Genomic DNA, 14008 nt, shown 5'->3' with positions numbered 1-14008 from the left:
TTTCACCAACTCAGCCGAAAGAATGCTACTTCGAGAAATATATATTAAACGATGCCAAAAAAAATAAATATTCGTTAAAGTCGTCAAATAGCCTCACTTTCACAATCACCGTCAACACGTGATGTCTTTCGAAGAAGAAATATCAAAAACCACTGTTCAATGCCCTTTCACCTTGCTCTGCCCTATATATATTGGTTGTTGATTTGAATTTCAATTTCATTTCATGCAATATATATTTATGATAACGAAACTGAATCTTCATACTCCATTAAATTTTAGCAGTAGATGACGTCAGATCACGGCAAGCTTATAGTCACCAGCGCCAGGATTTCTCGCCGGAGAAAATTAAAGTTCACGTGTCAGAAGATGATGAACTTAACCATCATAGAAAACGGCAGCGCCGTCGATGGTGATAACTGCAACGGTCTTCTTCACGAATCAAAGTCAAGCGACGGCTTGACGGAAATCTCGCTTCCATTGTCTACCTCTTCAGAGGAGAACGACGTCGTTTCATCCGATTTTGTCGAGAAAACTCGCGACAAAAAAGAAGATGTTCAGATTTCAATATGTAAAACGTCGACACACGGGTCACTATCGGTTATCGGTAGGAGAAGAAAGATGGAAGATGCAGTGAAAGTGGAGTTAGGGTTTATGGTGAAAGGAGGGGTGAAGTTCGATTTCTATGGAGTCTACGACGGACACGGCGGGTCAAGGGTGGCGGAGGAGTGTAAGGGAAGGTTGCATAAAGTGTTGCAGAAGGAAATAGTAGAGGATAATAACAAGGAAGAATGTGGGATTAATTGGGGAAGAACAATGGAGAAATGCTTTGAAAAGATGGAAGAAGAGGTAAATAGAAAAACGTCGGGGGGACGAGATGGTGGGGTCGACGGCGATTGTGGCGGTCATCGGTAACGGAAAGTTAGTGGTGGCAAATTGTGGGGATTCTAGAGCCGTCCTATCCAGGGGTGGCGTTGCTATGGCCTTATCTTTTGATCATAAGGTAACATTTATTCTTCATTATATATATTTTTTAAATGGTTCTTCTGTTTAGTCTTAGAAATTATTTTATTTAGATTTTTTATTTTAATAAGATAATATCAATATTTATTTCTTATATTTAAATGTAAAAAATATAATTTTCAAAATTATTTAATTATGTTGAAAAAAATTAGAAAAAAATCAACTTTATTATTATCACATGCATATATACACATAGCTCAAGTATTGAGGAAACAAAAGATTAGTAGCATAGCTTGGAATATGTTTATTCACCGTGCAATTTTTTTTAATTAATATTAAAGTTAAAGGTGAGTATTTGATTTTTGAATAAATAATTCTTGCTAGTTAAGTTGAGTTATTATTTAAATTTTATTTAAAATTTTTATTTGAGTGTTTAAATCGAGTCGAGTTATTTAAATTCTTCTTTAAATTTAATTTTCATTTTTATAGTATTATAATAAATATTGATTTTAATTTAAATAAATTTCTCTAATTATATATATAGATGTATGTATGTATGTATTAAATCATATTTTTCTTACATATGTATGCAGGATTTATATTTATAATATTATTTTTAATAATATATTTATGAGGATAAGTTATTGATAGGATATAAAAGAATTGATGAGAAGAAAAATTTTAACAAAAAAATCAACCAAGAAGTCAAATTTAATAAAATAAGATTAAATGGTAAAAAGAATAAGTCTATTGATAATAATATAAATTGAAATCACATTGGTGTTTTATTGTATCAGTGGAGCATGATTTATATTTTGGAAATAATTGATATAAAATGGAGTAATCGAAGATAAAAAAATCGTGCAATTAAATAAATTGATATTAAAAAATGGAACTAAAATTATATAGTTATTGTATAATAGTTTAAGAGTGTGTAGTTCAAATTTAATTAAAAAAAACTAGATTTTAAATTAAAGAAAAATTGAAGATATTCTGAAATTAAATTTTGATTTGACATGAGAAATATATATCAAATAATTTGAAATTAAAAAAATTGATTTAGGATTCAGAATATTTCCATTTAGTATTTTTTTCATCTTATATGTATGTACTATTATTGTCCATCAGCCTGATAGCCCGGATGAGTTGGAGAGAGTTGAAGCCGCTGGAGGGTGGGTCATAAATTGGAACGGACATCGGGTGCTTGGAGTCATTGCCACTTCAAGATCTATTGGTAATTATTTCATTTATTAATTTTAATTATATCTTTCATCATTACCGTTAATATAAATATCTAACAATTTTTTTATTTTTTTATAAATTTAATCTTTTAAGATTTTATAAATTTGTTTTCTTAACATAAAATAGACGATTGTCTATCACAATTTTTAGCTTCTAGTTTTAATGGTCCTTGGCTCATTTGATTAGTATCATAGTATTACTTTTATTATGTCTTAGTTACTGAATTATTTATTTAAATCATACTCAATATTATATTTTTGATTTTATTTTGGTCATCTATCATTAAAAAAATTAGCAGTGATGTTAATATGTCATTGTAAGTAATATCGCTTTATTATTAAAATAAAAACGTAATGTTATATATGATTTTTAAAAAAAAAATAGTTAGATGATCAAAAATAGAATAAAAGTGTTTGTTGTATACTAAATGTGTAATTTACTCAAAAAATGAAATGATGCATTACGTGCCATTAGTATTGTAACGGAAGAGTAATATTTTTGAATGGCATTGCAGGTGATGAGTGCTTGAAACCATTTGTTTCGTGCAAACCAGATGTGACGGTAATCGAGGTAACGGACGGCGATGAATTCCTCATATTGGCGACCGATGGATTGTGGGACGTGGTAACTAATGAACTCGCTTGTCGATTAGTGAGGCGATGTTTGAACAGTCGAGTGTTGAAGACGGAACCGCATTTGATTTGTCTGTAAAAAGCAGGCCGCCGAAGCAGCGGCGACAATGTTGGTTGAGCTCGCCATTGCTCGGGGCAGTCGAGACAACATTAGCGTAATTGTGGTCGACTTAAGAAACTAAGCATAACATTTTTTTTTCTTTTTCTTTTCCTTTCTCTTTTAACGCCAAGTAGTCTGTAAATATCATTTTCGAATAATTTTGTTTTTTCATTGGTGCAAATGAAATATTAATATTGGATCGTAAATGTTAATATTTAAATAACGATAGAAAACAAATGGATAAGTTTTAAGTTCATGCATTATATTACAATTATTTTTCTTTATAATTTTATAGATATATTATATTTAAAAAATTAAAAAATGAGCGTCCAAAAATTTTAATACTCATTTTCCCCCCTTAAACTAATGCATTTAAACCGCCCATTATGCAACACCATTTTCTCTCAGGTTAACCTGCGCCGTGACCCTTTACTAGGGGAGGATCTATGCTTGAAAATATGGTCCATTTCCCTTATAGGATCTCACCCATTTATGATTTATATAATTTGGTCACTGTTTCAAGTTTCCATTCTCTTATTTTCGGCTTAGAATTTCCACTTGGTTTCGTTTTAATCCTCGGGTGCATATTATTGCATTATTTCTGATGTTATAATTTAGATTATTACTTTTCTTTCCATTTTAGTCTCTTTTTATGTTTTGGCTAAATAAGATTTTGTTTGCACTTTAGATCAAGGTTTTTGCCTGGTTTCAATTTAGTCCTTGTTTTAGTTTAGTTATAGGTTACAGTTTTCTGGTTTTGCCTGATTAGACATCCTATTTCTGATTGTTCCATTTTAGTCCTCCTGTCAGTTTGTCCTTATTTAATTTGTGCCTTAGAATTCTAGAATCTTACATGTTTGTCTTGCTGCAGCTTGATTTATTATTTTCTTTGTTTTATTTGAATTTGCTTTGTGTGTTGATATTTATTCATTTAGATCCTAAATTGCTTGTTTATGAGTGATTATATTAGCATTTTATTCCAGTTTAGTCCATGTTATGCCTTATTAATTTAAGTTGGTACATGCACATAATATGCACGTTATCCTTATGAATCATTGCTTTAATCACTTCATAATTGAACTAAAGGAAATATTTGATTATTTTAAATTATTGACAAAGGACTGTCTTAACACAACTAGAAGTCATATTCTGGTAATTTAAAATAAAAAAATTCCCTTCAATGAGAAAAATGAGAAAATAACGACACTTAAAATCAATCATAATGAAAGAAAATAAAATATTTATTTTATTTAAATTTATCGAGAACAAATCATTTAATTTCATTGGAATGCATGGTCTCGATATTAGTAAATAATTTTTTTTTTTATCTTTTTGTTAATGACTATGTAATCCTAATTAATTTGTTTAAATTTCCATTGATTTAAATCTATCTGAATAAACACTTATGCTAGGTTCGTCGGAGGAATCCCAATATTTCTTTACTTCAGTTGAGAGAGAAAATGTAGTCTTAAAAAATAATATGAGGTATGTTTCTTCTCAATTAAAAGTAATAGAATATCATCCCTTTCTATTATACTTGCTTCAACTGTGTATGCTTGCACTTATTGCGGTGATAATGAAACACCGATCACCCCCTCTAGTGGTTTTGAAACAATTGTGCAGAAAAGTAGAAATTGAGGAAAATAAATTCTTCCGATGACTATAATTCATCCTCAACGGTCATAAACGACTAGAACTCAACCACACTATAAAAACACTCAAATGACATTTGAAAAATATCGCTACACCTATCCAAGCTTAAAGATCAATAGAAAAGAGTTTTCATTCTCAATTCTTTTATTTTCTCTTGTATATAGTGTTGTGAGCCTTATTGAAAATCATTGTATTTATCATTTGTTAGCCTCATCTTTGTAAACACCTACATAGTGAGGTATTCTTGTTTTCCCAAATCAAATATTGTAAAAGGGAGATTCTAGTTTTGCCTTAGAAAAACTATAGTGGTTCTATCTTAGCCATTGAAAAGATAGAATTGTAAGGTTAAAACTTATCCTCAAAGATAAGAACAAATTAGTGAATTTGTTGAAATCCTTAGTGGTGTAAAGCTAATATAGTGGATGTAGATTTTGGTTGATAAATTCAAACCATTATAAATTAATTTGTGCTCGAAGTTCTATTGTTTGTTCAAATTTCCACTAAACTCTATCAAAGCTAATTCACCCATTCTTGACGATTTTTCGGTTGATCGATCGAGCTCAATAATAAAAATACATTTATATAAATTTACCAATTTCGTGTTTGATTTTCTAATAATAAATTTTAATTATTTTCTTTAAAATTTATGTAAAAGTATAAAAAATATAAAAACACTCTTGTAATAATATTTGTTATCATTTAAAAAGATAATTTTTCTATCTTCTAGTCTTCTACTATTTGGGTCGTATATCTTATTAATTCATAACACCAATTCAATAATAGATTTAAAACAATTAAAAAAGTTATAATTTTTTTTTATTTATCTGAGGTGATTATAAGATAATATTTATTTGAAAAATTCTAAACTATTTGATAATAAATGTTTAAACACATAAAAAAATAAAAGTTAATTTTATTAGACATACACATAAAATTTTATATTAATTCAACATTTCTATATTAAAATAATCATATATATATATATATATTAAAAATTTCATAAAAATAAATAAATAGAAAATTAATTTAATTCTACACTAATATATGTAAATATTTACCATAATTGTTGCACCTAATTTTAGAATCTCACAAATACAAACCCATTACAAGGGTTAAAAAGTAACCATGGTTAAGTTTGCATTAAAAGAATTGTTTGTGTTAGGGTTAACACTGAAAAGTTGGTTCGCTTATTTATTTATTTTAATTTTTTGGGGGTGTCAACCAGAAATATTTCCATCAGGTTCTCAAGGGCTTTTTGACAATTGGGTCATTTTACGCTGTTATTGATGTTCGTCTCAGATTCAAAAAAATTCTTCGACAGACTTTCTTAACAGAGGTGTGTTTTCTTTTTTATACTTCCAATTTTCACTAATTTTAAGCGGATTGTGATCTTTGTTGACTGTTCCTTGAAAGTTCGTGGAATCTAGGGTTTTTCAAATTTTTACCGGGCGATAGAATTTGAATATTTTAAATTGATCGCTTAAAATTTTGTTAGAATATAATTTAGCTTTAGATCCATGGGTACAGGAGATCTGGAAAGTTGAATTTACTCTTCAGTGTCCTAGTAGTTTCCCTTGCAGTTGAGTTCTTAGTTTTGGTTATTCAATGTGACTTAAACTTATTCCTTTGAAGTTAATTCATCTAGTTGTTAGTCGTGACTATTTGGAGTTATTTTGAATTGGTCCTTTTATCTTGGGGAAAAAATGTTTTGGGTTTTTAGGCTGTTGCATAAACTAGAAAAGGAAAAGAACTGTTGATATGCTTAAGATTGAGAAATTGAGTTTGTTGTCTTAGAGGACATGGCGTGTAAAGTAAGCTAGCTTCATGATATGCGAGGTGTGGTGTAAAACTCATGCGCATCTTATTGTCGCTGGTAACAAGTTGGTAAACTTTTGATCTCATCAAACATGGAAGTGTTGCTTTACACACATGTACTAGTCATATTGTTGCTATGTATGGAACTTCTGGATTTTCTACGTTTGGAATGCTAGTTGTTTTTGGTCAAGGTTAGTCTGCATTAGAATTATGAAGGAAAATTGTTGATGTTCTTTGCACCGACTCATTACCAAAATTGTTTTCACCCTAAACCACACTGAAACTTTTGATCCGGTCTGCAAAGTGGAAAGCTCTCTTTTATGACAACATTTGTCTGGATAGAAAAAGTTAACCATGTTTAATTGATGCTACCTAATTTGTGGTTTGCTTTGATTTGTGGAACGGTTACGAGATCGCAATTCGTTAGTGTTTTTGTTTAGGGTTCATTGTGGGTAGGTTTGTTTAGAACATATTTTGGAATCATGATTCGTGATGAACAGGGTTTTAAATAGCGGTCCGCAACCGCGATAGCGGTAGCGCTTCCTTCCGATATACCTGCTATACCCGCAATAGTGCCCGCTATGGCCGCAATCGCGGTAAACACAACATGACCGAAAATGCGACTGTGATTTGAATCCCTGGTGATGATATCTTATTTGGTTCATTGATATTTTTTAATAATTTATTAGTATATTCATTTTTTTTTGGGTTTTACATATAATGAGACTCAAACTTAAGTACTCAATGATCAGGGGTATTAGTCTTTAGCAACAACTAATATTTTAGTTATTATAAAATAGGACTAAAATTATAATGGAACCAACTTGTATTGAATGTAATATCTTAAGAAAGCCAGCTTGCCTTTTGCAGCAGGCGTTAGCCACTGTTGCAGTGTCTGGGTGGATCAGTTATTGTGGTTCTTCTGACAATGCATACAGTTCACAAACAGAAAAACAAATATGTTCTTATGAATGTTCAACATACCTAAAATTGCATATGCATCAATGTTTGGAATTTGGAAGATAGTTGTATATTTCGCTATGTATGGGTCTGAGTATGGCCTGGCCACTTTCGTAGATAACCATATTCAACATCTTCCGTCTCTTTTGCTTCTAAGTACCAATTTCCTCAAGTTTGTTGAGTTCCTAGTCACATTTCCTTCTAAAAAAAGATGAACTCCGTTAAAATCCACATAAAATTTTGTCTCTCATGTTTACAGGCTTGAAAGATAACTGATTAGTAATTGCAATGGTGTATTTTCTTGGAAGGATAGTTTTATAAGTTATATAATTAATTATTCCAGCTCAATTTGTATTGCAAAATTATACGTCGCCGTTTGAGTTTAAAGTGGAATGTGTTTGAGCTTTTTAAGAAATGCTGGATATGGCATTAATATTATTTGAGAAACTATTATGATAGTTGTGGGTAATCAGATATGTGCTTGGGGTGATGTTGAAATTTTGCAAGGATCTGCACACATGCTTCTGCTTAAACTGAAACTTATTTCTTCTTAAGATTTTATTCTAGTGTCAATCTGTGTTTAAGAATATTGATTTCTCTAGAAAGCAACTAAACTCGAGAGCCAATAAATATTTGTTTTGAAAAGGTATAAGATTATACGCAAATGGAATAATACCCAATTGGTAATGCATTTATTTCTAAACATTGTAAATTTTAATTTAGAAAACTTTTCTGTCTTTGGTCCAGGCATCAAATACTTGGAGCTGTGACCTGTGTCTTAAGCCATGAAAGAGCTTTAAGCTGCAAGTTGTGGGTTTTGTTTGTAGTTGTGCTATATTCATAATACCTAGGTGCTATATTGAAGACGGTCTGAAATCATGGAGTGCAACAAAGATGAGGCATTTAGGGCAAAAGAAATTGCTGAAAGGAAAGTAACGGAGAAGAATTATGCTGGAGCTAAAAAATTTGCTTTGAAGGCTCAAAACTTGTTTCCTGGGCTTGATGGTATTCCCCAGATGTTGACAACCCTTGATGTGTATATTTCTGCCGAGAATAAAGTAAGTGGGGAAGCTGATTGGTATGGTGTGCTTGGTGTGAGCCCATCGGCTGATGATGATATGGTGAGAAAACAATACAGGAAGCTGGCTCTGATGCTTCACCCTGACAAAAACAAGTTTGTAGGCGCAGACGGCGCTTTTAAGCTTGTTTCGGAGGCCTGGAGCTTGTTATCAGACCAGGCTAAGAGATTAGCTTATAACCAAAGGATAAATTCCAGGGGAACCCAAAAGAAGTGTCATACACAAAGTGGGGTTTCATCAATGCCACCCAGAACAAATGGCTCTCATAGTTCTAGTTCTAATGTAGCGCCAAATGGTAGGACTCAGAACAATAATAGCCGGGTAGGTCAAACCTCATTTCCTCCTAATAAAAAGCCTGCAACCTTTTGGACTGTTTGTAATAGATGCAAGACACAGTATGAATACCTCAGGGTGTATTTGAATCACACACTTCTTTGCCCTAATTGTCATGTGGCCTTTATGGCTTTAGAAAAGGCCCCACCTCCAAATGTTTACCAGTCATCAAATTGGTCTAGCCAACAGCAGCAGGCTTCTGGGCATCATAATGCAAATAATAATCAATTTAACTATGGAACAAATTATTCTAGATCTCAAAATGATGGTTTGGCTCAAGAGAAAGTGAAAAGGGAACGTGAAGAAGCTCTTAAAGCGGAGAGACTCCTGAAAAAGAGAAAAGATGACAATTATGTTAATGGTTATGCAGGTAACATGACGACTCAAATACCCATGGGAAATGGACCTGGCTTGGGGAACACATCTGAATCTAGGAACCTTTTTGGAATGGGAAGCACTTACGGGTATTCTGGTAACTATAACAAGCACATGAGTGACAGAGAATTATCAATGCTTGAAATTCGTAACATGCTGATGGATAAGGCTCTGGGTGTGATTCGTGAAAAGCTTAAGGACTGGAGCTCTGTAACTGAAGCCAAAAATGGTGACAAAGTTAAAGGGAAGGTCAGAGAGACAGAAAATAAGAGGAGCATTACAAACGGAGATGGATGTGATGCCAATAAAGATTACCAAGTAAAGCAGTCACTGCCTACCTCTTCTCCTGATAAATGTGATAGAGGAGGGACTGCACCATTATCTATAAATGTTCCGGATTCTGATTTTCATAATTTTGACTTGGATCACAGTGAAAGTTCTTTTGAAGATGATCAAGTCTGGGCTGCTTACGATGCTGATGATGGTATGCCCCGTTTCTATGCTCGAATTCACAAGGTGATCTCCTTGAAGCCTTTTAAGATGAAAATTAGTTGGCTTAATTCAAGAAGCAACAGCGAATTTGGTGAGCTGGACTGGATAGGCTCTGGTTTCTCCAAAACATGTGGGGAGTTCAGATGTGGCAGACATGAAATTAGTGAAACGTTAAATTCTTTCTCCCACAAGGTTCAGTATACAAAAGGTGCACGTGGAGTAATTAGAATATATCCAAGGAAAGGGGATGTTTGGGCCCTTTACAGGAACTGGTCTACTGATTGGAATGAACATACACCCGATGATGTGAGACACAAATATGACATGGTGGAAGTGCTTGATGATTATAATGAGGAACATGGAGTCTCTGTGGTCCTTCTAACTAAAGTTTCCGGTTTTAGAACAGTTTTCCAGAAGCATTATGACCCGAAGGAAGTGAGGAGGATTCCAAAAGAAGAGATGTTTCGCTTTTCCCATCAGGTGCCTAATTACTTGCTTACAGGCCAAGAAGCTCAGAATGCACCAATGGGATGTCGTGAGTTAGACCCTGCAGCCACCCCTTTGGATCTACTTCAGGTGATTGACGAAACGGATAAAGCACCTGTGGAAGATGGTTTGTCATAAACCTGAAGAAGAGATGTTAAAAGAGTTGCAAAGCCCTAGAAGGAGATAGTTTGTAGAGTGTAGCAAACAAGCTAAGGATGATTATTAACCCATGGTGCCTGCCAAGAGAACCATAGGATGCTGAAAAGGCTAAAAGTATAGAATTCGGAGACTGCTAACTACACCAGGTTATTGAGCTTTTGATATTATTTTAAGGTTGATCCAAACTTAGGAACTGCAATTTTTTGTTGTGCCATAGTTGGATCCGTTTGCAGTCCATTACCCCCCACCTATTTTGATTAATCTTCATTTAAAAAGCTCATGGTTGGACTAGTTAAAATTTAATAGAAATTGCTCTTATTGAACTATATTCCTGATAATTGCTGCAGTGTTTGCTGGGTTCCAATGGGCCAGTTTTGTTGGCTCAAAGTTAACGAAGCTTCAACGAATTTCTGGAATCTATTTTGTTTTTGTTAATTTTAATTAGGTTTATTAGTTGATATTAACCCCAAAAATGAAACGGGTTGGCAATTGTTGCGCTGTGTGTATTCAGGAGAGAAGAAGATTGTACCAAATGAAGACAGGATCTTTACGCTAAAGTCTTAAAAAGGCGGTTTAATTTAAGGTTAAAAAGTGGTGAAAATGAACGTGAATGAAAATGTTAATATTTTAGATTAGGCGTAATTTAAAATGTTATGAAGAAGGTAATATTTTCGATTCTCAATCAAAAATATTAAGAAAATAACATTTTAGGTTAATTTAAAAAGTTACGATTAGGTTGCGTCTAATCTTAAAAAGTTATACTTTTTGATAATATTTTATTTTTGTTACAAAGGAAATACTAGGAAAACACAAAAGTATAGATATGCACTGCATCCTCATGCAGCACTCTCACCACCTCAGCGGGTGGTGTAGCAAAAGTGATCCAGTCAAGCTTATTCGCTGCAAGAGACGCCATGAAGTCTGCAACCTAAAATCATATGATTATTCGGGTAGTTAGTTCTATGGCCAGTAATTTAATTTGGAACTCGGATTGGTACTTACGTTAACGTGACAGTAAATAATTAAAATGGTAATATCATTAAAATATCATATATCATAACATGATTAATGGTTAAAATATCACGTTGACATCAATATAAATTAAAAAAATCAAATTTAAATATTTTATTTATATAAACAAAATAGAGTTTATTTTTCTAGAAAAATTATAATTTGACGTGATATATTTAATAATATTTTTCATTTAAACATCTCTTATTATATTACACCTAAAATTTCTATTTACCTTTTTTCAAGGAAAACAGAATTTATAATAATCATAAATAACATCGTTTAGAATAACATCAGTGATAAAATTTGGGCATTCAGAATTGAAAAACATAGTACTTCGATTGGAAGAAGCCCACTGAGTAAGACAATTAGCAACAACATTTGCGGTACGATAAATATAACGGATTTGAATTTGCAGATGAGCATCCAAAATGCGCCAAGTTTCAACTAGATGGAAACTAGCCATAGAGAAGTCGATGGAACCAGAGTGTAGCTGTCGAAACATATTAACGGCATCGCTTTCAACATACATTGTGTTGGTTGTAGATCGCGTGCAAGCTCTGGATACCCAGAGATAGGGCATGTGCCAAAGCTATAAAGTGGAATCACCACGGTCAGAAAGATACCGAGCTGAGCCTTCCAAGACTAATCCACTAGCATCAGGAACAATAACGTCAAATGCAGTAGAAGTGGGAGTCTGAGAACAAGCGCCATCCACATTGATCTTAAGAGAACTATGTGGCGGTTTACACCAACGGGAAGCCACACCAATTGTGTCATGTGGAAGTCGAGAAGCAACAGATTGAAGAAAGGAGCCTTGTAGATCCCAACTCTCGGAGATAATACACCAAGCCGTAAGCAACATGTTTTCATGCAAGAGAACATTCCGACGATGCCATATGAAGTAAACAAGCTCTAAGAGACCAACAAAGGATGCTGGTGGCAAAATGGACGAGGGTGCAGTAGGTGGTCGGAGGTGCATTGTGAGAGTGCAGTGTCAGGCCGATGGATAATATGGGCTGCAGTAGGTGGTTGGAGGTACGTCGTGAGAGTGCAGAATCGGAACTGCTTACCGTGGGACTACACCTAGGGGGTGTTTGGTTCAAGGATTGTCACATTTCCATGTTTGGTTGGTCGGGAATCTCATTCCTGTAATGTTTTATTACCAATAGTAGATTTTTTAGGGTATTGTAACATTACCGGCGTTTTTGACTAAAATGCCCTTAAATTTTTATTTTTTTTTAAAATATCCTTATTTTGTCATTGAATAATAAAAATTCTACGATTGAATAATAAAAATTCTACGAAGGTTAAATTACAAATTTATCCTTAAATTATTTTAGATTTACAAAAAAATCTATAATTAAAATTTAATATGATGTTCAGGGGTTAAAAAAATTTTGCCCTTTCATTAAACATTTTTTATATTTGTAATTTTGTAAAAAAAATTATATAAATATTATGAATTTAATTTTTTTAAAGAAAATATATAAATATTTTACAATTTGTAATATTATACAAATATATAATAAGGACAATTTGGTCAAATATACATTCCAATAATCTTTTATTCCTTTAACCAAACACGGTAATCTTACATTCCTGTTAAACCAACCAAACACAAAATACAACATTCCCAGTAATCCTATTCCCTGGTAATCTTTTATTCCCACTGATAATCTTTTATTCCCATTGGTAATTTTACATTCCGTGAACCAAACGCACCCCTTGAGTCGAGGAGGAAAGTCATTCCGGAACAGTACATTTGATGCAGAGGGTATAACAAAAGTAATTGACGAAATGAAAGTAGAAGACCAAAGTGACGAAAGAAATGACAAATTCATCATAAACGTCAGTTTACGCCTAAACAGTCCAAAATTTGGCCCCGGAATCGGGGGCGAAAGATCAAACAATACATCATTTCACAAAGAGAAATCGCTGACAAAAAAAAAAAGTTATAATATACGATTTTAACCAACTTTTTTTAGATTTGTCAAAATGACCAACAAAATCGCAACGCGAAATAAAAATCGCAACGCGATCCCCAGAATCGCAAATCAGTTTCCAAAATCGCAACGCGATTCTTGAAAATCGCAATGCGATAGTACAAATTCGCATTGCGATTTTCCAAAATCGCAACGCGAATATGAAAATCGCAACGCGAACACATAAATCGCAACGCGTATCCGTAAATCGCAACGTGTATCCGTATATCGCAACGCGTATCCGTAAATCGCAACGATAATACATAAAATCGCAACGCGTATCCGTAATCGCAACGCGATATTAAAGCGCCATTATAATCGCTACGCGTATTTTATTTTCAATTACAAAAACCAATATTAAGACAAAATCCCGTAATCGCAACTCATAACCTAAAACCTAAAATCACAACTCAGTCCCATCTCCATCTCTCACTCTCTACGGCGAAGAAATCCGTCCCCATCTCCGAAGATTTCCGTCCCCATCTCGGCGAAATCCTCACAACCATTCACGGTCAGAAATCCCTCACAATATTCAGAAATGGAAAATCAACATCCGAGGTTAGTTTTTTAATTATTTTTATTTGAAATGTTTGCATTATTGTAGGTTTTTCATATTGAAACTGATGATAAGTTTACTGGTCATTTCAATAATAGATTAACCATTTCACTTAGATTTCATTTCGCGTTACGATTCTGTTGTTGCGATTTTCATTTCGCGTTGCTATT

The 14008-nt window shown here is 33.2% G+C and overlaps 1 protein-coding gene and 1 pseudogene across 1 annotated transcript; both read left to right on the top strand.

Moving 5' to 3' along the window:
* The first annotated feature begins 357 nt into the window (after positions 1 to 357).
* On the top strand, positions 358 to 3089 carry LOC120191687 (annotated as a pseudogene).
* A 2720-nt stretch (positions 3090 to 5809) lies between these two features.
* Positions 5810 to 10400, top strand: LOC120192011. Its single transcript, XM_039194857.1, has 2 exons — positions 5810 to 5923; positions 8110 to 10400. The coding sequence occupies exon 2, from the start codon at positions 8241 to 8243 to the stop codon at positions 10263 to 10265; it is 2025 nt and encodes a 674-aa protein (XP_039050788.1). The 5' UTR covers positions 5810 to 5923; positions 8110 to 8240; the 3' UTR covers positions 10266 to 10400.
* The last annotated feature ends 3608 nt before the right edge of the window (positions 10401 to 14008 follow it).

Source organism: Hibiscus syriacus, unplaced genomic scaffold (assembly GCF_006381635.1).
Source record: "Hibiscus syriacus cultivar Baekdansim isolate YM2019G1 unplaced genomic scaffold, ASM638163v2 tig00116971_pilon, whole genome shotgun sequence".
Taxonomy (NCBI): domain Eukaryota; kingdom Viridiplantae; phylum Streptophyta; class Magnoliopsida; order Malvales; family Malvaceae; genus Hibiscus; species Hibiscus syriacus.
Note: the sequence above shows the minus strand (reverse complement) of the source record. Positions and strands in the feature narration are given on the sequence as shown.

What these genes read in the sequence shown, in the direction of transcription:
- LOC120192011 (XM_039194857.1), top strand. Translation starts at nt 8,241, where the DNA reads ATGGAGTGCAACAAAGATGAGGCATTTAGGGCAAAAGAAATTGCTGAA.